The 23096-nt window shown below is 39.9% G+C and overlaps 1 protein-coding gene across 2 annotated transcripts in view; it reads right to left on the minus strand.

The window, feature by feature from the left end:
• The window catches only part of LOC121633808 (kelch-like protein 29), a 239518-nt gene that overhangs the window by 18080 nt on the left and 198342 nt on the right, over positions 1-23096 (minus strand). For both annotated transcript variants that reach the window (XM_041976071.1, XM_041976072.1), the window contains one exon: positions 1213-1406. In XM_041976071.1, the coding sequence (XP_041832005.1) occupies positions 1213-1406 (194 nt within the window). The remainder of the gene's footprint in view (positions 1-1212; positions 1407-23096) is intronic.

The raw sequence follows: 23096 nt of genomic DNA on the forward strand, positions 1-23096 counted from the left end.
AATCACCCCCTATGTTTTTAATTAATGTTCTTCCTTTATCTTTTCTTTTAATGGTAAATTCTGCTTTTTATTTTCTGCTGCATTAATTGTGCTATATAAATAAACTTGCCTTGCCTAGCGACCAGTCGTCGTAACTGCATTCAGGCGGTTCGGTCCACTTTAGTAAATTGCAGTGTGAAAGCAAACCAAACCAAAAGAAGGTCTCCCGGACTATCTTACGAAATCATAAACAGTCAGATATTCTACTACTCTGATGACGTGACATTGTTTTTATGCACTTTCCAACACCTGAAAGGGCAAATGCTCATGGGGTGTTTAGATGGTCTCCATGACGAAAGCAACCAGTAGTAGCAGAGATGCAGATATCTTCCACCCTTTCACACTAATGAAATGCTCACAAGACGAGCAGGTGAGAATGTGCAAACATAACAACAAATCTTCTGGAACATTCACTGAGTGAGAAGCTGATAACGGCTGCTGCCTCAGGCTATGTCCACACGAACAAGGGTATTTTGCAAAACTGAGTTTTGCAAAACATGGCAAAAAGGTGGCAACCTAGTCTAACACTCATGTTGGCCAATCAGAAGGCTGACAAAATAAAAGAGTGCCTGTGGCAAATACCCCCAAACACAAGTGTTATTTTATCCAACAGCTTCCTCACTAACATCAATAAGAGAACCTCATTGTCTTTTCTGCACCCATCTATGTTGCTTTCTACTTCCTTTTTGCTTTTATGGATATGTTCAGATACATATGGTCATCAAATAATCTTCTCTGCTATTTTTGACAAAGAAAATGCAGCAATTCCCACTTTGTACCTTTTGCATTGCATTCTGCCTGCTGTGCATGCTAGACAAACTCTCCCCACACTCTTCTATCGCTGTGGCTGTGCTTTTCTAGCAGAAATCTCCTGCTGTGAACGGTACTTGTGGAAAAAGTTTTAACAGAATTGTCTGCACTTAAATTGCCTGCTATGGGACTAGAAGTGACTTTGCAGCTCTTTGCACCATATTCACCTAAACCGGTTTGAGAGGAAAAAAAAAAAAGAGAAAAACAAAAACACTAGTATTGATCGAAATTTTCTCAACATGGAAATAATTTTCTACTCGTTTAAACAAGAAAATGCTTTTGTAAGATAAAAGCTGAAGCAATACATCCCCAAATGCATAATGTGTTAATGACTAGATTTGTGAGTGTTGCCAAGAAACGTACCTATCATGGGTGATTCAATGAAACTCCAGGTGTTGCTTTGCGGTATGTAAGACTGGAGGACACCTGCCGAGCGTCCAGCCTCATTCACACCTCCGAACACGTAGATTTTTCCTCCACATACTGTGGCGGCTGCAGAATGCACCGGCTTTGGAAGAGGAGAAACCGTCTCCCACATGTTGGTGATAGTGTCGTATCTGCAAAGAAAAGATGATTTAATATTTGAATTGATTTTTTTTATCTCCGACTGACGTTAAAAAAAAGAAGAAAGGGAAATGCGAGAAACCAGCTGGTCAAAAGATCAGACGTAGCTAATAAGTTAAGACCAAATTCCAGTTTCAATAAACAGCTACATAATAATAGAAGATGCACACATCAATAGTTTACAAAAACACTGATTTTAAAGTTCCCACAGCTCTGAATTTACTGTGAAACACTCATTTTGGCTGCAACACTGACAGATATAATTAGCAGAATGCCTACACCACCAGGGAAGATGAAAAAGCCCAACCATTACGTACAATGACAGCAATTAAAGCAATTACACAAAACAACATATGTTGCTAGCTACAAGCCATTAGTCTCAAGAATTAGGCTGTGTGTCAGTGCTACGCTTTGGCCCTTTCTCATTGAACCCTTCAAAGCATAAACCTCAATGCCCACCCTAAAGTTGACCAAACGGGCACAAGCACACATGGGGAAACGAGAGGGTCTGCATAACAAAATAAGACTCTGACTTACTGGGCTGTGCCCTTGTAAGAGCTTGATAGTGTGCTTTTTGTGGTATATTTTGTACATCTGCATTTGTGTTTGGTGCACACAACACACATTAAACATTTGTTTAGATGTCTTTGTGTGAGTGCTACTTGACTTGCAGTTCCATTAGCCCAGTGTGTTAGCGGTGTAATCCTGTGTCCATGGGCCACTGATCAAAGCAGCTGCACCGTCGGCTCTCCAGCTGGAGCAGGCCTCATTAAAGAGTCACAAACTGGTCCAGGATCTGTTATTAAAGCACACATCCGTTCAAACTAAAGTAAGCCCCCTTAATCAAGGTTGTGTCTTTGTTGTGCAAGCAAAACACCTTTGTATGAAAAATGCTGCCAGCATCCTGCAGACAACAAACCTCACACTTAAAAACACTTGAGGGATGCTTTTAAAAGTAGACTCTCACATAAAAGCGGGAGTTTTAATCAGTTTTCTCCACTGGGATCAACAACCTTCATTAGTGCACAGGTGTCTTTCACTTTATCTTTTATGTGCTCGTACGACATGCCGCTATTTTTCCAGAGAATTTATTGCCACTGCCTCTGAGGCATTTTGAAGTGTAGCAGAATTTAAATGACACCTGGGAGCAATACTTGCATCCACCTTCTAGTAAAAAGGTTGTTAGATAAAGTGCAAGAGGAGATGGTGTGAATTAGCCTTTGGGAATATTCTCTTCGGGGGTCTAATAATGTCCTTAGCAACCACTGCAGAGGGGATGGTTTAAATCGCCTGTCAGTCTGAGGAGGCGTTGACACGGATGACACTCTAAGAGAGGTGGACTCGAAACACTAAGGAGTGTCAATTAGCGCTGTTTAAACATGGACACACACACACAAACCAACATCAGATCGAGTTAGTGGGCCCCTGCTGAGATAGACAGACTAACACGTGTCTCCGTCTCTGGCAGATGTAATTACCCCTCGGACCACATCAGTTGGAGGTTTGTAAATTTAAGGGTCAGGTGCTACTAAGTGATGCCAATAACAGGAGAGACAAAAGTCCAACAGGGCTGCTGCAAACATCTGGTCGTCACGAGATGTAGAAAAAAAAAAAATCCATTCCTAACTGAAATCTTTACATAGCCCCCAGCTTTACATTATTTTCTTCACTCTCAAAGCAGGCTGAGACGGCAACTAACTAGTAAACAAATTCTCCCATGGGAGTTTGCAGAGAAAACACCATTAAAGCATTTATTTTAGATTTAAAGAGCCCCCCCTCCTCTCCCAGTTTCAAACCAAGTTATGTCAATAAGCTAGAAGAGTCAGGCAGAGCATTTCAGTTTTTGAAGTTCAGTAACGGTCTCAAACACACAGTTTCAAACAGGAATTTGTACGCCACAAACCTAGGAATCAAATCAACTTGTAGAGGGGGTGACTTGTCAGAGCTGCGGGATCGGGAACATGTAAGTAAGCAGTGAGTCATAAGTTTGATCACATTATGATGTTATAGGTGAGTTCAGTGTCGTGGGGACTTGTGTGGGAAGAATGAAATGTGAGATCAACAGGTGGATTGGTGCACCGTCTGAAGTGATGCAAACTCTACATCAGTCTGAAAAAGGAGCTGAGTCAAAAGGCGAAGCTCTCGATTTACTGACCAATCAACATTCTTTCCCTCACCTGCTCCTGACCTGTAGGTAGTGACTGGAAGAAGAAGATTGTGGCTACAAGAGGCTGAAATGAGTCTGCCTTAGAGATAGGGTGAGAAGCTCGGTCATCCGAGAGGGTCCTCTTAGTAGAGCAACTGCTCTACTAGCCAGATGAGTTTGCATCTTGTTATGAGTCCTCCTGGATGCCTCCCTTGTGAGTTGTTCTGGGAATGTCCCGGTAGAAGGAGGTCCCAGAGAAGACCCAGGACACAGTGGAGGGACTATTTCTCTTGAGTGGCCTGGGACACCTCAGGATTCCCCTGGATGAGGTGGATAGGGAGAGAAGTTGGGCCTTCTCTGTTTAAGATGCTGCCCTTGCAACCCGACCTTTGATAAGCAGTCGAAGAAGAACGGATGAATGTTTGATTGATATTTCAATTTGGATTAATGCTTTTGGATTGTAAATTATTAAAATCAATGTATTGATAGATGGATATACTGTTACACCCCTAAACATTAGCAACAGATTTTTGGCTGTTGCAGGTCATTGGGCAGCTGCAGCCAGGTGAGCTGCAGAGATACACCCAAGCCTGATTTGCATTCTCACAGATCTGTGCAGATGAAATGGGGTGAATGTGTATACACATATTCATGCCATTTTAAGCCACAAGGCAATTATTGTCACAAAAAATACAATTATAAGTATAATATGAAGATAAACAAAGATACAGGAGAAGGAGTTAAATAAATAAAGAACAAACAGCATCAGCAGAAAAGAAATCTTCCTGCTGGACTTAAAGAGTACAATTTAAAAAATGATTAGATTCAGATTCTTCTGCTTCTACATTCTGATTGATGTGTGCATCACCCTCTTAAGCACTTCAAAGCAGTAAGCAAAGATATCTCAAGCCAAATAACCAAAGTCACTGTGAGAATCTTTAAGTAAGAAGCATAACATGGAAAATGGGCCTTAAAAGTCCATTAATGTAAACACAACGCCTCTTTCATCCAGTCAAAAGGGTCAGGATTTCTGATAAAGACGGACACATGCAGGTCAGATGAAACTCAATATCTCAGACTGTCTTTGAGGTCGCCAATTTGATTGAATTCATTACACGGGTGATTCGCCATCAAGCATTCAATGTAAACCGTGACATTAGGGCCGACAGTAAAAAAGACTCATAGTGGGTGTATATGGTTCGATTATATCTCCAAAGCAGAGGAGATGGAGGAGTTAGAGAAAAAAGAAAAAAAAAAAAGGCTATGGCATTGATTACAAAAACAAAGACTGTATCTGTGCTTCTTTTTCCTCTGAAGGTAGAGCTTTTTTATTGTCACTGAGACACTGTAGGAGTTTATCCATCAACATGTTGCACTGCATCGATTACTTCTTTTTTTTTTTTTTGAAATGTTTGTACACAAAGACTGATCACTGCATGTAGCCATGTAATCGTCTGAAGCTCCTGACAGGGCTTGTTTCATCACGCAGGGACAATCATCTCTAAAATGCAGCTGCGAGATTACAACAGAACAAACAATGCAGGACTGGGTGTTTTTACTGTGGGTGAGAGACACAAAGACAGACTGGTAGGAGTAGTGGGAAGAGATGGCGAGTGAAAAAAAAGACAGCAGGCTCTCGACTAAATTTTCCCTGAATATGTAATCTGGTTTGAAACCTTGTTAATGCTTGTAGCGCCTGCTGCAACTGACATGACAATTTAGAATTATAATTTGGAATTAGCCAGGTGGAAGGAACCCCACAGAGTCAGTCTGTGTTGGTACAACAATGCCAGCTAACATCGCTGATCTCCTCATCCCCCATGACCATTCTGGATAAGAGCCATGATGTTTGGTAACGAGTGAAATTGGACAGTTGCTTTGGTAAAGATACAGTCTCACCTGTCATGTCTGTTTATGTTGACAACAGGCAGAGTTGCCAGTTCTGCACCTGCCTACCTGTTCTGTGTAATGCTCATGAAGAATTAGATCCATCCTCCATATATCTGTCAGCAAACCGAGAGGGAACTATAAAGACTAAATAGCAGGTGCTGAATAAATGGCAGGGCTAAAACTGTCCAACTGGCAGAGCACATTTGAGGGATGTGGACTTCCGATCATTTGTGCCTCAAAGCAGTTCTGTGAGATTCAGTTTTTTATTTGCAGGACAGTGAAAATGTCTTGAACCATCCCACATTTCTCAATATGTTGCAAGGAAAAATGGACATCGGTGCAGGGATTTATTGAAACAGACAAACACAAATGGAAAAAAAGTATGATCCCACACAGCTTCTTGACAGCCATGGAGACATTTCTGATGGGGGTCTGGCGAAAGATAGATGGATCAACTTAAGGGCCAGGTGCTTCTCTCGGATCATGTATCTATTTTATTTTATTTTTTTCCTCCCCTTCTCTCACAAAAACACCCTTTCTGATACTGTTCTTATCTAGTTTTTTTTTTTGTAATTTTATGTTATGCCCATATAATTATTTTATTGCTATTTAAACCTTTTTTTGGTTTGTTTTTAAACAAATAATCACAGTAACATTTTTGTTGATAAGGGTTTAAGTAGGTCTCCATCCTGCCTTGTATCATCCTGGTGGTGATAGTCCATTTATTTCCCCCAATTTCTCTACCTAAACTGTGAGAAGCAACCCCAAACCCAGAGAATCTTCCTGAGAATGTAACGTTTAGCAAAAAAAATAAAATAAAACATTCACAAAAACATAGCTTTTAAAGAAGACTGAGCCAGTTTAAAAACACAGTTGGAAGACAAAGTCACTACGAAAAGATAATCAACTAGGTTTGTGCCAGTCCTGGTCCCACTCGGGAACCTCTGCTGTGCTCATGTTTTTTTTTTATGTTCCCCTTGAACACTCCTGCCTTAAATTAATGGGTCATTAACAGGCTTCAGCAAAAGATCCATCCATCTGCATCAGGTGTGCTGGAGCAGGGACGCATGTAAATCATCCAGGGCTATGGGTCCCAAGGACCAGGATTAGAAAACACTGGACTAAAGGATTTATTGGGGACTATTTTAAGTGGCAGATTAATAAACCTTAGATGTTCTTGTTAGTATTTATGCAAGTGGAAGCCACTAAAAATGAACTCAATTGTAAAATGGTAATGCTCAAAAACATTGCAGCTGCATGCCACAGATAAAAACAGTATATTTATAACAGATTGTACTTGTTAGTAAAATCAACTAAATATTGATTTTGGTCTGATTTTTTAAAACCCTGCTAAAGAAATTAACAAAAAGACATTATCGATCTTTAAATTAAAGGTTTAATTGTTGTTTCCAAATACAATTTTTTCACCCTTCAAAACTATTTTTATGTTTCTCATTGACAAAAGCTGAAAGATTAAGGTAATGATGTTCTTGAATCCATTTCTGTCCTGTTCAAAAACCTGGAACGTGTCTGTGGATGTGGGCTTCACCAGCTCTGGATATGTCACTCAGTGATGACTTAGGCAAGCAGAGAAAATCTAGCGTACAAGCAGAAATTGCCCCTCAGGCCCTCGCTTTGTAACATTAACTAGGAAACATACATCTGAGTCACAGATCATAAGAATTAATAGATGCAGTAAAGTGTCAGCCGTTATGCAAGGCTGCCTTTAGATTTGCTCGGTGGCATTAAACATCTAAAAGCTGCGTTTGTGTGAATTTTCCTCAGATTGTGGAGCAGTAACAACATTCCACAAAAAAGCAGAATAAAGCATCAATCTGTACATATGATAGAAAGTAATGTAATCCAGGCAGCCATCCATGGCTACAAGCTGCCGCAGCACTCTGAATGACTGAAACAATTTGTCTCATGAAGTAAGTAATAATTTTGGCAAGTTGATGGCCTCAATTCCTGCCTCTTGTTGCTGACCACACACCCTTCATCTCTGACCACTCAGTCCATAAACCAACTGTTTCCAAAAACACACAAATCAGATGCGGTATGATCCTAAAGGAAGCACCTGAGGCAGTGGCAACAGCATGGTTAACAGAAGGTGCAGTGGAGATGATGAACCACACTTTTCCCCCAATATTTTTTCTTTTTTTCCTACATGTGCGATAAACTGCCAGTCAGTGAGATAGTGACATGCATCATTTCCCCTGGGATACACTCTATAGTATTTATAAAGTGAGGAAAATAGAAGGAGGAGAAAAGGAGATATCTCAAATAACAAAACCACATACCTCCGCAGTGACAAAAAGATCCATTAAGACGAAGAGAAGTGCATCATCGTGCACTTCCAACCACAATGCAATGACACCGAAACCCTGACTGCACAAACAGGAAAAAAGCCTGACAAACCTTCATCCATTTAAACTTCGCACAGGTCCCACAGAAGCATAACCTTTAAAAACTAAACATGTGCACTGGAATGCAATAATATTTTAGAGGGAAATAAATAAATGAATAAATAAATATGGAAAAGTGCTCATCGGCTGACAGAGAGGAGCTGATGCTCTAGATTCTATCGAGGAGCAGCTCTTGCCCTGAAGTTAGAAAAACACATTAACCCCTGCAACACTGCTTTTTACTCACTTGCACCAACACTATCTCTTTTTCTATCTTGTTTTCTTGTCCTGCCATCTGTGCACAACCTCAGATTCCCATGCACATTTCAAACTGAATGAAAAAGTTTGCAAAGGGTATAAATAGTTTGCAAGTATGGACTGCTGAATATGCAGTAATCAAGACAGAATTATAATTTGCTCAATGCACTGACTTTATCAACAGCAACTCCAGATTCTACCTTTTGGCTACAAGCAAATACAAATCATTTTAAAGGCGCCTACATACTTATTGTGAGCCTTATTGCATGCTGATATTAGCATTTAGCTCAAAGCAGGCGTCATTAAACCTGAAGACCTCGATACAAAGTCATCCATATGCAGTGCCATGTTCCGAGGTAGTTAATTTGGTTTCTATAATGCCACTGGAACAGGCACGAGAAGAGAGGAGCAGCGTTTGTATGTGAGTGCATCAATCCCTCATAGCCCTCTGTGTCCTGTCAGAAGTAATGAACTGAGAGCTTGTGGTTTGGCTGGAGGAAAACAGGGCTACTGTGTGAATCAGCTCCAGCCTGGAGGGCGTTCAAAACAATTTGCACACAGATACAGGCATCATTTGCTTGCATTAACATTTTTTCTTATTTTCCCAGAATGTTCATTAGTAGCTAGGTAAGGGGAAATCTTAAGAGCAAGGTAGGAACTACTCCATTAAGCCCAGGTAAGAGAAAAAAAAATGGAAATCAAACTGCTTCACTTTCATTTAAAAGTGGCTCATGCTCACAGAAAGTGTTTGTGAATGTGGGGTGGTGGCCGTGGATGTTAATCTGGACTCATTCATCTGTGACTTGCCTCTTCTTTTAGTGTCTCAGCCAGTGCTACCCACACTGAGCCAAGATCACTGTGACAAGGAAGGAAATGAGTGAAATGAAGACATAAAATGCGAAGGAAGAGAGAGGATAAAGAGGTTAAAACTAGCAAAAGAGGACCGTGATGATTTTTTTTATTTATTTATTTTTTGCATCAATCTGTTGATCTGTTTATCAAGTCAGAGGATTAAAGCGTGTAACAATGAACACGAGACAGAACATCCATTTTGGCGAGGAGGAGTGAGAGTGGGTGTGTGAGGACTGAGTGAGAGTCTCTCTGTGTTGTGTCAGCTGCCATCTGTGTGTCAGACCACATCACAGAAACTGTGAGGTCTGCGCCCACACCTCCTATATCACCTCGCTGACTGTTGGGCACCAGCAATAGCACAAACTGCACGACTCCCCACACCGCCGCAACCCTCTTTTTGTCCTCAGATTAGTCCGTTTTGATACATTTTACCTGCGTCACACCACATATGGATGCATTGTTTTGTTTACAGCTGGCATTTAATAATTTCTAATTGCACAAAATGTCTGTTTATGACATTTAACATGCAATTTGACAGTAAATCAAGTTTTTTTTTTAAAGTCGCTCTCAGATTCTATAAAAGTAACTTGCTCTAAACCACATTTTGCCACACTCCATTTTACAAAAGACAGCTCCACACAAATTGTTAGAGATAAAAACAAAACCAGCAGCTTTGTGACAATTAATTTGAACTTGCATTCACCTCTGTTCACCACGTTGATTTTCTTTGCGTGCGACAGCTGCTTGTACCTGTGGTCTCTCTCCTTGAGTTGCTAATCAATGTCTGATGGTGAAATCCACTGAGTCCTACCTGGTTGAGAGATGGCTCAGCTCTGTTTGGTATAGGGAGCACATAACTCTGCTACTATACCTATAGCTTTATGGAGCAGTGGAACCATTAAGGGCACATAATAGCACTCTTTATCTAACACATGAAACAGGAAGCATTTAGAATTTGGTAATTAAAACAAAAAAGCAGGAAAATTCACTGTCTATTATGTTGTAATTGTGAATACTTTCAAACTACTAGCCACAATTTTAAGCCACATATTAAAATTTAAATAGTTCATTAAGCTGTAACAAAACAAGTCAAAGGCAGTTATTTATGTTAAAAAGCCATGCTAGCACTACAAGCTAACAAAACTACACTAGCTAAAGCTAGCAAAATAACTCTTTAGTGGGTCATGTTTATGTTTTAATCAACTGTTAGTGTAGTTATTACTTTTTTAAAATCCACAATGCTACTCAGTTATATGTTTTATAAAGTAGTTTTTATGTTGTTGAGTTTTTGGTTTATGCTAACAATTTGGTCATTTGGCATTGAGCCTGTTAATGTAATGAAAATTGATCACAATATGTTAGAAAGCATTTTGATGGGATGCATTTTTTTAAAGACTATTCTAAATGACTTGTATATTATATTACATATATTAGCTAGTGACACGTGCAAATACAGCCTCACTAAAAATGTTTTGTATGAATGGATGCATAAGAAAAAAAGGCATAGACACACTTTCATTTTTAAGGAGTGACAACAGGGTTTAGGAGTATTGCTCAGTATTGCCAGGTGGGAAATGTTAAACTTTTGAACCATTAGTTGTTGTATTTTGAGGGAAATTGTCACATCTGAGTCAAGAGAACAAAAAACAGCACCTTTTAAAAGAAACCTGCTTCATCTTGTTGCTCACTAGCAGCATCTTTGGTATGCTTATTTGTGGTGCTGAGAGTGTTTCCTTGACTCTTCTTTTACATGAGGAGTTGCGTTCATGATGAAAACAAGTATCACAAGAGCGAGAGATGCCTGAACAACAGATGCAGGTACCATATGCTATAGTGACGAATTCTGTTAGCCTTGAGTAATTACAATTACTAATACTAATGCAAATACAGTCATTGTTCTTGACTTTGCAATACAGTGGTGCATGACACAAATGATACCTGGTACACAGATTTCATCCTTGATTTATAGTCATTTGGTGCATATTGAGCATGTGAAAATGCAGGAAAAACTGCAAGAGTTCGGCAGCAGGTAAGGTATATCTATGCAGTTTCTGCATTTTGTTTTGTACAATTGTGGCTATAACTAGAACTATCCACCCATGTCTCTACTTTAGCAGATCTATATGTAGCCTCTCCAACAATATTAATTTTCTTGTCTTCTTTTCCATTTGATGTTCACTTTTGCTCATCATTAGGTTACTTAGATGATGAGAACTGCTCCATCTACTGTACAAAAATCAAAGATGAAACATTCAATTTAAACAGATTAGTTCTTAGGCATACTACATGACAGAGAAGAAGGTAGATGTTGGAAAATTATATTGAAAATAAAATTTAAGTAGCTAGACATTGATTGAGCTCATATTGCTACCCAGTATATGACAGAACATACAATTAAATACTGTAGATCCACAGCAAAGAAGAAGAAGAAAAAACTACACATCAACAATATTTTCTACACTAATTTCCCTTAGGCTTTATGGACATATAGCTCATGCATGACACATGTTTAATGTCCACCAATGCTCTCAATAAGTAATGACATTTAACTAATGTGTTGCTGCATGACAAAGGTCACCAGCTACATCTCTCAACATAAAAATGTACACATGCACACAAGTAGGAGGGATGGAAGATTTTATATTGTCTTCTGATGGTCTTTTCTGCTGTTTTGCTCTTGTAATTTGTTATATTGATATTGGAGTTTAAAAAACTTGGTCTGTGCAGTCAGAGTAATCAGACATGGGGGCTATTATGTTTGAATATTCATGGACTGCTGCAGCCTTCACCCATGTAGCCGCTTCACAGTATTACATGTGTATTATGACACACATTTTAGACATGTGGATGAACTTTTATGTTTTTGTATGAGACTGAGCTGTATGTGGATATGGTCTGTATTGTTACTTCATAAATATTAAAATGCATCGATTTGCTCCATGCTTGTTTATGATTACAGATTTCTGCTATAGCGATGACATACTGTAAACTGTGAACTGTTTAATGTTTTTTTTTAATTGGGTTTACTTTCATTTTTCTTAGGAAGTATTAAAGCTATATCCACAAAACCATCAGTTGCCCCACAAACAGACAAAAATAAGCAAAATATAGAGAAATTTCCTCATTTGACCTTTGAAAAACTTTCTCACTTATCAACTCCCAGATTGTCCTAATTCTCCTCAAGGGCAGCACTGTTGTGCTTGATATTTGCCCATGGTACACACATCTTACTGACTGTGCGATGACATCTGGGGATCTGACGGAGTCTTGCTCTCCGTATGGATGGCCTGGGAGAGTGCTTCTCCGACAGACTGAAGTCAAGGTCAGTCTAAAGACATGCACAAAACACTCTGCTGCCATCACTGTTGGAGAACACGCACACATCTCATTAACTCTGATGGATTACGGCACATTTCGGGCTAATAACAGGCAAACTTGTACACAACATACATATGCACACACACAAATCAGACTATGGGAGCACATACAAACACAGATGGACATAGAGCTGCCACCTCAGTGTCACCTTCAGCTAATCCTTGAGAGACAGAGAACAATCCATTCACTGGCCTCATAGATTTACCCATAATCCCTGAAAATGAACTCATTCAGAGTACAACCCTCCTTCCCTAATGCTTCTGCACACAATCTGGCCATACAGACAGACATATTCTGCTTGTAGATAAACACTAGATATGCTCTGTGACACTCATGTAAACTTAAAAAGGCACCTTGAAAGACTATCAGGAAGAGAAGTTAGGGAACTGTGATAATCACGAGTGTGTGCGCTTTTTCAGTGTGTGTGTGTGTGTGCAGACGTGGGTTTAATTGGATGGGTATGTCACGTAGGACAGGGGACATGAGTGCTGCTGGTGGTGTAGGTCGTACACCAATTACTGCTCCTTCACTCTTCAAAATGAGATGGGAGAGGGAAGGCTGAGACCTCACTTCATTACCAAAGCAAGCCTCTGTGTTGATAGAAGCCAAGTAGGGCATCACTGGAGGGGGGTATGTGAAGTGAGGAGGAGACAAGCATGACGTTTTGGCTTTCTTTTCATTATAGAATCTACAAACTCAGACTTGAAGTGTCAACATGGCTGACTTGTGTGTACAGGAACACAAAATGCATTGATGAGTGTGCAGATTTACCATCAATTAAACTAGACTATGCAGCTGCTGGAGAATTTGCAGCGAATGGGCAGAAACTTCCTGTCTCTTGTTTTTGATAGCTGTTAAAACATTTAAGCTTCAATTGCTACAGTTCTGTTTTTCATATACTTGTTGCTAGTATTGTTCATGTTTTTCTCAGTTTATCTTCCAGTCCCGATGATTGTCTGCTTTGTTTTCTTACAGAGACTCTAGGATGTTTCTTCACAGGTGTAGCAGTTGGTTGTTTGGGTTCTCTGTTTTGATTGTACAGTTGTTACTGTTGCTTTCTATCTATTGTATCTGTCTCTTTTTTTTCTTCACTTTATACCTCTTTTTTACCTCACAATGCCCCTTTCTTTGTTTCCCCTTGTCAGGTGCAGCATAAACATCACAATAACCAAAATAAAGAACAATACTCAAGCATCAAGGGGAGCTTTAAATCCACAAAGCTCCCCTTGGGAAAGTCAATTTGTTTGGCACAACATGGCAGCCAGACCATCACTCTGCTTGCTATGATGCTGGGCAGGAAAGGTGGAACAAAGAAAGAAAGAAAAATGTTTGATTACCAAATGTCCACCAGCTGTGAGCTCTGATTGGTCATTAGGGTTGCCATGGTTAAATTAAGACCAACATTTGTTTTGACTTTGAATATTTAGCTAAAAATTTGTCTTAGCTGGCTTTTTAAAAAAAGAGAAAGAGGAAAAAATATATAAAAAAACTGTCCATTTCATAAAGTCAATTCATAAAAAGATAACTGTCTAGCTAAGGAATCCAACAGATTACACTGAATCTTTTCTTTCAGTCCACTCATTTCAAAATCTGGGTAAATCTGTGATTATTTCAGAAATGGTATGAATCTAGAATGAACAATATAAATCTAGTTTATAAACAGTAAAGACATAACGCATAGATTTTTGCCATTTAATCAATGCATGAATGACATCAATTAGTAATTTAAAAAAAGAGTTTGTTACTGTAATACGTCTGACCTTGAGGAATGAACTAATGCAAGAAATTATTGACTATCTGTAATCATGACCTAAATTTAACAAACAATAATGGGGGGAAAAATCATCAGTGTTCTTTACACATGTATGGATACACAGACTTACAGGCGAACACAAACTCTGACCTGTACAAAAGCCAAAAATAGCCATGTGTTTGCACTTTTCCTTTATTGATGTGAGCACCCTCACCTTGGCTGTAGACACACAAAAACACACCCACACAGAACAAATCTATATATAACTAACCCTCCCATCTCCGTTGTTGATCCCTCTCCCTAGGTGCCAGGGAAGTACTGTGTCTGGATATTGGACAGGGCTGCCTGGGCTCTGCAGCAAACCAACTGCCAACCACTTTGGCGGCATTTGTCACAGCCTAACCACTAATAATTAGCCATCAACTTCCTGCTTCAACCTGGGCGAGTGGACGACATTGAGGGTATTAGTCAGATAAGAGAGCATATACAGTAGGAGATGAAGGACAATTTAACTGTGTGTGTGTGTGTGTCTGTGTGTGTGCACCTTTTTGGAAATAAAAGATGGAAGGTGACAGAGACAAAAAAAAAAACAAAAACCAAAACAAAACAGAAGCAAAAAGAAGGCAAGAGAAAAATGGCTTGCTTGTTGGTAAAGGCTGAAAATTGTCTGAAGTGCCAGCCTATCGTTTATCAGCGAGGCAGAAGCACATGCAGCTCATACCAGTCATTACCTGCAGTGTCTCTCTGCCTTTCCTTAATACCATCCTCGAGCACACCTGCTGCCACTTGCTGATGTCTCTCTACAACTGCACACGCACACACACACACAGAAGCACACACACCTTGTATGCGCCATCTACCTCCATGTCTCCAGGACCCCAGTGTCCCATTAGAAGACAATGAAGGGTAGACGATGTCTTTGCTGGAGCATGTCAGACAGATATGACATCACTGGCCTCGCAGGCCCCAAATACACCCATCATCTCCCTGCCCACCCAATCAGCACCGTGAAGAGACAGAAGAAGCAATGGTGCAGAAGGAGCAGGACAGGTTGGAGATTGGGGTTAAAAGAGGAAACCAGGGGGAGGATGGCGAGAGATGAGGAGGCATGTATAGTGGGAGATGTGATAATCTGCCTCATTTGACAGTTTATAACAAGGGAAATGGTTTTTACTGTCAACACATGACACCTTCATTCATGACAGCATATATTTGAAATAAAACACACAGACACACTGCTGCAGTTCTCACCTTCATTGCATTGTACATTACATTAACCGCAGTTTTGTCCGAAAACACCACGCAATCCTAATGTTTATACTAAAGGATTACACAAAGAAGGGTGAGTGTGAGCTTGGAAATGAGTGGGAGTAGGGGGGCTGAAGGAAGCAGTGGTTCGGGAAGAGTTGGAGGGTGAAGCAGTGCCTTGACAGCACAGTAGGGGCCAGCGCTGTGAAGTTGGTTAATCCTGAGGAACGGGGATTAGCTCTGCAGGGGGGAACTGCCTGAGTAGGAGGGTTCTGGGAGCCTGTTGTACCCCCACCACAGTGCCATGCTGAGTGGCTGCCCCCACCCAACCCATTCCCCACTTCTTCAAAACTAGCCGCAGGCACTGTGTGACCGAGTGTGTGGAAGCAGATCGGTGCAGAAACACAAAGACTTATAAAAGGCATGCACAGCAGCTTATCAGTTCATTATTACCACGGAGAGGCTGGGAAAGAGGAGTGAGGCCGTCGTGCCCATTGGTTCCAGTATGACTGATGGTGTGGAGCTCACAGGCCCACCTGGAGCTTTTGCATCTTCACTGCCCTCTTATCTTCGCCGGTTGTTTCTGTGCTGCTAAACTCTTCTTGGCTCCTTTCTCTCTGCTTCATTCTTTCTTGACTGTTGTGCTGCAGGGTCCGACACCCCTGGAGATACAAAGCTTCAGGACACCCTGTTGATATTCCCATCATTACCCTGCTGCATATTTACCCAATATCTCCAAAAGAGAGTGCTGTTGGGCAGGAAGCTGAAATGGACAAAGAAGGGCCTTCATTACCACATCCTTGAAGCAAGACCGCTGCCCGTGAGCCCACATGCAACAAATGTGTTTCAAATCTCTGCCTATCATTCTGTTCAGGTTCAGAGTATTAGATCAGGAAGTGGATGGCAGTATGTATGAGCTGTGATCTCTTCCCAGCTGCATTACAGCTTATTTTCACTCGTACAGGCAAACCCTTTCTCACCAGCTCACCAATTCAACCCTCTGACGTCCTGTAAGTGCAGTGCAAGGTTTATCCCACCCCTGCTGTCCCACAGAAGGTTTCTTTTTTGTTTTTTTATGGCTGACTAGCAACACAGTGTGTGTACCACCTGCTGATATCAAGTACTTAATGACTTGCTAGTTCAATGGGCAGCCAATAGAAGATTCAAACTGTGATCAGAGTGAGGTACGATAAAACCTCCTCCTGCTGGAATCTCCATCACACTGCATGTTCTCAGTCATGCTTTGGTTGATGAAATTTCCCCAGGAGCTATTTGACGTTCCTGCACCAGTTCGAAGCATTACGATTCACCTCCTGGGGCAGCCTCAACCAGCGGTGGGGGAAACGACCTATTATGTTGATAAAAAGTATAGCTGCACTTAATGGAAAAAGTAAAACTGGTGAAGCTGATGGAGGGGGAGGGAAAGAGGGGGGATTTGTTAAGGTTTTGTCGGTTTGATCAAACCAAGGCTAACCACCAAAGAGGACCTCAGCAGGTTGGGGTTTTCCTGATGGTCTTTCACAACATATTTTACACATGCATTAAAACAACAACAACAAAAAAACAAGCAATTTCAGTTTGAGAAGTTATGCAAAAGCCTTGTTAGCCAAACAGAACAACATCCCTGATGAGAAAAGCTAGATGCTCTACTCAGTGTCATGGTGCTAACAGTCTTCATGCAATATTAACTTGCAATAGAGCTTGGAGGATTCACAAACCTTTGCACAGTCTGCAATAAATAAAACAAAGCCGGTTGTGATTGACATATCATTAGACACCCATGAATTATTCAATATCTGCAATCATATTGGTTTGCCAAAGGATCAAGATGCTGAGGAGCATGCAAGCCCAGAGTACCTGATTGCAAGTTAAAAGCCTCCCAAACTAGCCTGCTCCCTTCTCTGAAAATCTGTCAGTCATTAGTGCATAGAGCGGTGACGGGAATAAGACTGCTCGGTCCTCTGAGTGTTGATTTGGACCTCCCGCTGCTCCCAAAGAAAGCCGGTATCCTACTTGCTCTGAGATGGCTCTGATTGAAGACATAATTGTGATTGTGGGTGAATTTCACAGTTAGGAGCGTGAAACCCTTACTGAGCTGGATGGAGAGATAGGGGGGGAGGAAAGCACAGAGGACTGCAAATTAGGTGTCAAGATGCTCAGAGCCAGAGCAGGAAAGGTGAAAGACCCTGGCTGGTCTCGGCTGATATATGCAAACACATGAACAAACACATATGAGTGTCGGTATAGAGGCATACAGAATATATTCTACTTATGGAAAGTTTTTCCACAGCTTATGTTTCAGCCTTGTCCAAGAAGGGGTTTTAAATAATTTGGCCTCATTGATGGATACATAAAAATCCATTGACAGATAGAAGTATTTTGTTAATTTATCAAAAACAATAAAGGCCTGTTTGTTATGACACTCAAGTTGAGATCTGGCAAATCCCACCATATATGATCTTTGAGATGCTTCTACATCTTGATCTAAGCTCACCTTCCTATTTAACACATGGCTACATGGTAATTGCTATCATTCTCAAATGGAGGAAGTATAAATGTTGATGAGAGAACCATATTGCTGAGATGTATATCTGTGGTAAGGGCTAGGATTCATCAAGAAAGAGGGAAAGATGGATGTAGAAAAATATAGCACTACCCTGAGTCCAAATCTTTTCCAGAGTAGTCAGGGTCTCAGGATTGGGTGAAAGTTTAAATTTAAAGTCACATAGCTCTGTTTATAAGACCTAAAGATGATATGTATAACGGGCTAGACTAGAATAATAAAGCAAAAGGAGCTCAGAAACGGACTAAGGTTAGACAACTGCCTCTTATGACTAAATGGCTTCTGAGAAGTCTTAAGAAGATGGAAGGGATGATATTCTTTGATTAAGTCAAGACAACTATATTTGTAAGCACATTTAAAAACAACATATGTTGACCAATGCTGTACAACTAGGAGAGATAAAATTAAAATAAAAAGAGTACAACAATAAAACTGATATAAAGAAATGAGTCAATAAAAAGACTAGCATGAAACTACCCAACAAGAAAAGCTAAAACTTAGTCTGGTTTAAATGCTAGAGCCTAAAAATGAGTCTTTAAGTGAGATTTGAAAATGTCAATGGTATAGGTGAGGGAGGCTGTTCCACAGTTTGGGAGCGACAACAGCAAAAGCTCTGTCTCCTCTTATTTTCAGCCTAGACCTCGGGACCACAAGGAGCGACTGGTCAGCAGATATCAGCAATCAAGACAGAGTTGAAAGATTGTAGAGACAAGAGAAGACCAGCCCATTTAAAGACTTAAAGACTCTAAAATGATCAGGGGGCCAGTGCACAGAAGACAGAGCAGGGGTTATGTGGTTTCTTTTCCGAGTGCCAGTTGGTGTCGGTCCCTTCTGTGCCGTCTGCAGCGGCCTTTTGGACCAACTGCAGACGGCACAGAAGGGACCAATCCACACCTGAATAGATGCTGCTGAAGTAGTCAAGTCTTGAAAAAATAAAAACATTATTGACTTTCTCAAAATCAAATAAAGAAAAAAATGCTTGACTTTTGCAAGAATTCTACGCTGATATAAACTAGCTCTGTCCGAATTTCTAGGCAATGACAGCATTGAAGTCTGGAGGCCCGAACAACATGACTTTGGTCTTATTCTCGTTTAGAAGTAGAACATTTTCAGCCATCCAGGACTTAACATCTTCTAAACAATCTATCAAGGTGTTTAGATGAGTCTGTTCCGGGATGTATATCTGCGTATCGTCTGCGTAGCAGGGATACAAGATGCCATATTTATTAAAAACAGAATCTAAAGGAAGCATGTAAATAGAAAAAAGGATTGGACATAGAATGGATCCGTGGGGAACCCCGCACAAGAGAGGGACCGAAGAGGAGGAAAAAGCACAAATGTTAACATAGAAACCTGTGTTAGTGAGGTAAGACTTGAGCCATTCAAGTACAGTACCCTTAAGACCAATAATTTGTTCAAGCCATAAAAATAACATGCTGTGATCAACTGTATCAAAAGAACTAAAATAGCAGTCGGTAAAAAGTAAAAGATCGATAAAAACTTTAAAAGTGCAGATTCTGTGCTGTGAAAAACTTTTAATCCAGACTGGTAAACATCTTTAAGACCATGCTCATCTAAAAATGTCTGAAGCTGGATAAAAACAACTTTCTCCAGCAGCTTGAGATCGGTCTAAAGTTTGACAGAACTGTAGGATTCAGATGTGGCAAAAATATGCTAAATTTGCAGAACTGTTGAGCAATATTACTAGAAAAGGAAATAAAGGTACGGTATAGGTAATTATGTGCCAGAATACTAGGTGGTACATACCTTATCTCACCCACTGATGTTCCGGAGCCTTGCCTAGGAGTCAAGGTGGGAAAAATTTCCACAAGATGTCCAAAGAGAAAGTTGTGGACATTTGCTTTTTCACATGCTAGGGCTCCAGAACATCTCTAGAATATTTAAGATCTCCAGCACATGTCTGAAAACGTCTTTTAAGACAACTCTGCTAAACAACAAAATGTGGAAAACTTGGGTCTTACAGCTTTCCGTATGTAATGTACGGTATATGTATGTGCATAAGCTCATAAATGATATGAATAAAATAAACACAAACACAAACGAGTACAAAGAAGAAAATGCTTTAGTTAGTGTATTAGCAGAGCATATTAGCTCTTGTTGCACCATTTCTTGCCAATCCCTCGGCCTTTAGATAGAATCCCCACCAGCCAGCTGCATATCAAACAAGGCAGCCACTCACATGCACTGATTAATCATTTGTGAATGTTATTAACTCTCCATATTACAACTGCTCTTCAGATGTAAGCAGTTCTTGTGCAGAAGCATAAAAAGAAGAAGAAAAAAGGAAAAGCTTGAAACACTTCCCCTTATCTGCACTGGCCAGGATTTACTCCTGCTATGGATTGGCTGCCTCCCTGTTGAAGTCTCTACTATCTTCAGAGTTTAGGCCTCTTGGTTAAAGCTGCAGGAGAGCCAACTGAGTCTCACAACAGAGCCACACCTGCCAAATCTGGTAGTTAGCTACAAAATTAAGGATCAGATTTTAATGGGGCTCATTTATCAAAGCAGGTACAGACAAATACTTTCAGAAATTACCTGAAATTGATCTTAACAATCTTCAGCTGTTTCTCCTCTCTTGCTATAAAGACTACTGTGATGATTCATATGTAAATTCAGTCAAAAAATGAAATTTTAATAGAAAAAAAAGAGCTTTCAGCATGCAAAAGTAGACCTCAGGCACTTGTGCGTAGGATGTGAAGGTTATAAAATAAAGCATTATTTAATATGTTGATGTTCATGAGCAGAATTAGCTGTAGAGGTTATCATAAGAGCTCCAGGCTGACAATATATGATATATCAAATTTACAGTTTCTGCAATGAAAATACTTAGTTTCATTTTCTGAGAAATAATTATGCTTATGGTGCTTCTGGCCTCCTTCTTGTTCCAAAAATATTTGAGGAATTAAACTAGTGTTTATGAGCATTATGCCATTGCTGCTGTTAATCTGTCGAGCCCCTCACCAAGCTGTTGAGATTGTCTATGGTTAACAGCACCTGCCTTTCACGTTGATTTGACAGACCAGCTGCCTGTTGTTCACAAATCTCCCTTAATCTTTGAAATTGCTCATTCCTTCAGCAAAACAAACATACATACTGTATTAAGCCCCAGAGCTTGGCCCGACTCTGATTCATGCACGTTGTTTATGCATTTTATCTTGGGATAAATGATCAACAAGAGCTCAGCCCATCATTTATAAGAAACGCCCGGAGTGGTGTCGGTGCTGCATCATCACAAACAGCCACAAAAAGTTTTTAATAACAAATGGAAACATGGACTGACAGTAATGTCAGTTACGCAGAAAAATCTTGTGTTACTCAACATTGTTTGCAATGAGGGTTATCGTGTAAGGCAGCTAAACAGTACTGAAATAAATAGGGATGCCTTCAATGATGATTTTTCATATATAAGAGCTTAAATATGTTTCTTTGCTGTACAAGTGTTATTAAATCCACCATTCATCCTCTTCTCTCTTGGCTAAACACAAACTCTGTTATTTACAGATCTGCTATTTACAGATCTCCCAGAGGTCAATAGCATGCTGTGGTAAATATCTGGCTTTGAGGCGAATACAAAAGCTTTTCTATTCCCATTAGAAGAATATGTGACCTCGAATGATCCTACAAGCAACTAACTGCTTGGGAAGTCTGAAAACAGGGCTGTCCTGACTTTGATCATTTTATAACCTCAATCAAGTGAGGTTATTGCCTTTACCTAACTAGGAAGTGACAACAGTCCATTATAACATGTTGCGCTAACATGTAACCAAGGTGTTACTGAAAGTGATTATTATTGCCTTAATCCACCAGGAAGTAAAGGGTAGTAAAGGGTTGTATAGATAACTTGTGAAATAATAGTTGTCATATGTTGGTTTTGAACATGCATCAAAGGGTTGAAAATACTTTAACATGAGTGACTTGTTATTTTGCCTTCCATTGCTGCCTCTCTCTGATGGTTTATGGTTTCTTAACAGAAAGACCTGAAAGTGACATTTGCTCTGATGTGGCAACAGTCATATGAGTCTCATTTCCCTGCTACCACTTGTAAAGACCTTTGCAAAGAACTTTTCACAACACAATTTTGTGTAATAATTAAAGGTATCAGTCTTTATAATTATTTATATAAAGAACTTTGTATGGAATTAATTATGAAAGTAAGCAAACAGTCACTTTTGATTACAACCAAAGAGTGCATTTTAAATAAGGTATAAGGAGTTCTAGTTTCTACGCCCTGTGTTGTTACAAGCTCTGCCTGTGTCATTGTATATTTACAGGCTCCTGATTAGTATCAGCAGGTTTGTCTGTTTGCAACTCTACACCAGTTTTCACACTACACCTGGCAAACTGCTTTGGTCATTACTGAAAAGAAATGGTTGTCTCTGATTTTGTAGATTGGTGCACGTTTATGTTGTAGTATCTGTTCCTAAAACTGGCCAATTCGGTTGGTGTCAATTTAATTAATTTAGTAAAACCAGACACTAGTTTTTCCAAACTTACCTGGTTGATGAACAGCTTTTACAGACAGTTTTAATTAAAAGGATGATAACTGACAGAAATATTACTCAGAGGTTCAAATCTGTACAACAGACAGAACACGTGCTTGTAGCATCGTCATGCAATGAAAAAATACTCCTGAGCTGACCACACGCTCAGAATGGTTTTATCGACGATGCAACATCACAGATTCTGAGGAGGAAAAGCCTCCTAGATATAAACACTTTTGTTTGCAGGAAAGTTAATATTTACAACCTTGTTGACACCTACTTCCTCCTGAATACATTGTTTTGATCCCCATAAATCGCACTGCCAGCATCTGCAAGCTGGTTAATCAATATTTCATCAACAAAGTAGATGGTAAAGGCATTTACAGCAGGTCAACACATTTATTCAGTAAAAAAACAAGAGGCTACACTTATAATACATTTAAATGGAAATTTGAACTATGAATAAAACATCTGTAATGATTATCATAGAGAAAATGAAACAATATGTGGAGTTTTAGTATATCAGCGGATGCATCAGTAATGGGAGTTTGTGTTTGGTCCCTCTTTAAAAATCAAAAAGCATTCACAATCATTTTGTTTCCAGATTTATGTGTATTCAGACTCAGTTTTTACTTTAACAATACAAGCTTTGGTTGCTTAGAAACAAGCCTGTTGACAGCTCCAACAA

The sequence above is a fragment of the Melanotaenia boesemani genome, chromosome 22 (genome assembly GCF_017639745.1).
Source record: "Melanotaenia boesemani isolate fMelBoe1 chromosome 22, fMelBoe1.pri, whole genome shotgun sequence".
Taxonomy (NCBI): domain Eukaryota; kingdom Metazoa; phylum Chordata; class Actinopteri; order Atheriniformes; family Melanotaeniidae; genus Melanotaenia; species Melanotaenia boesemani.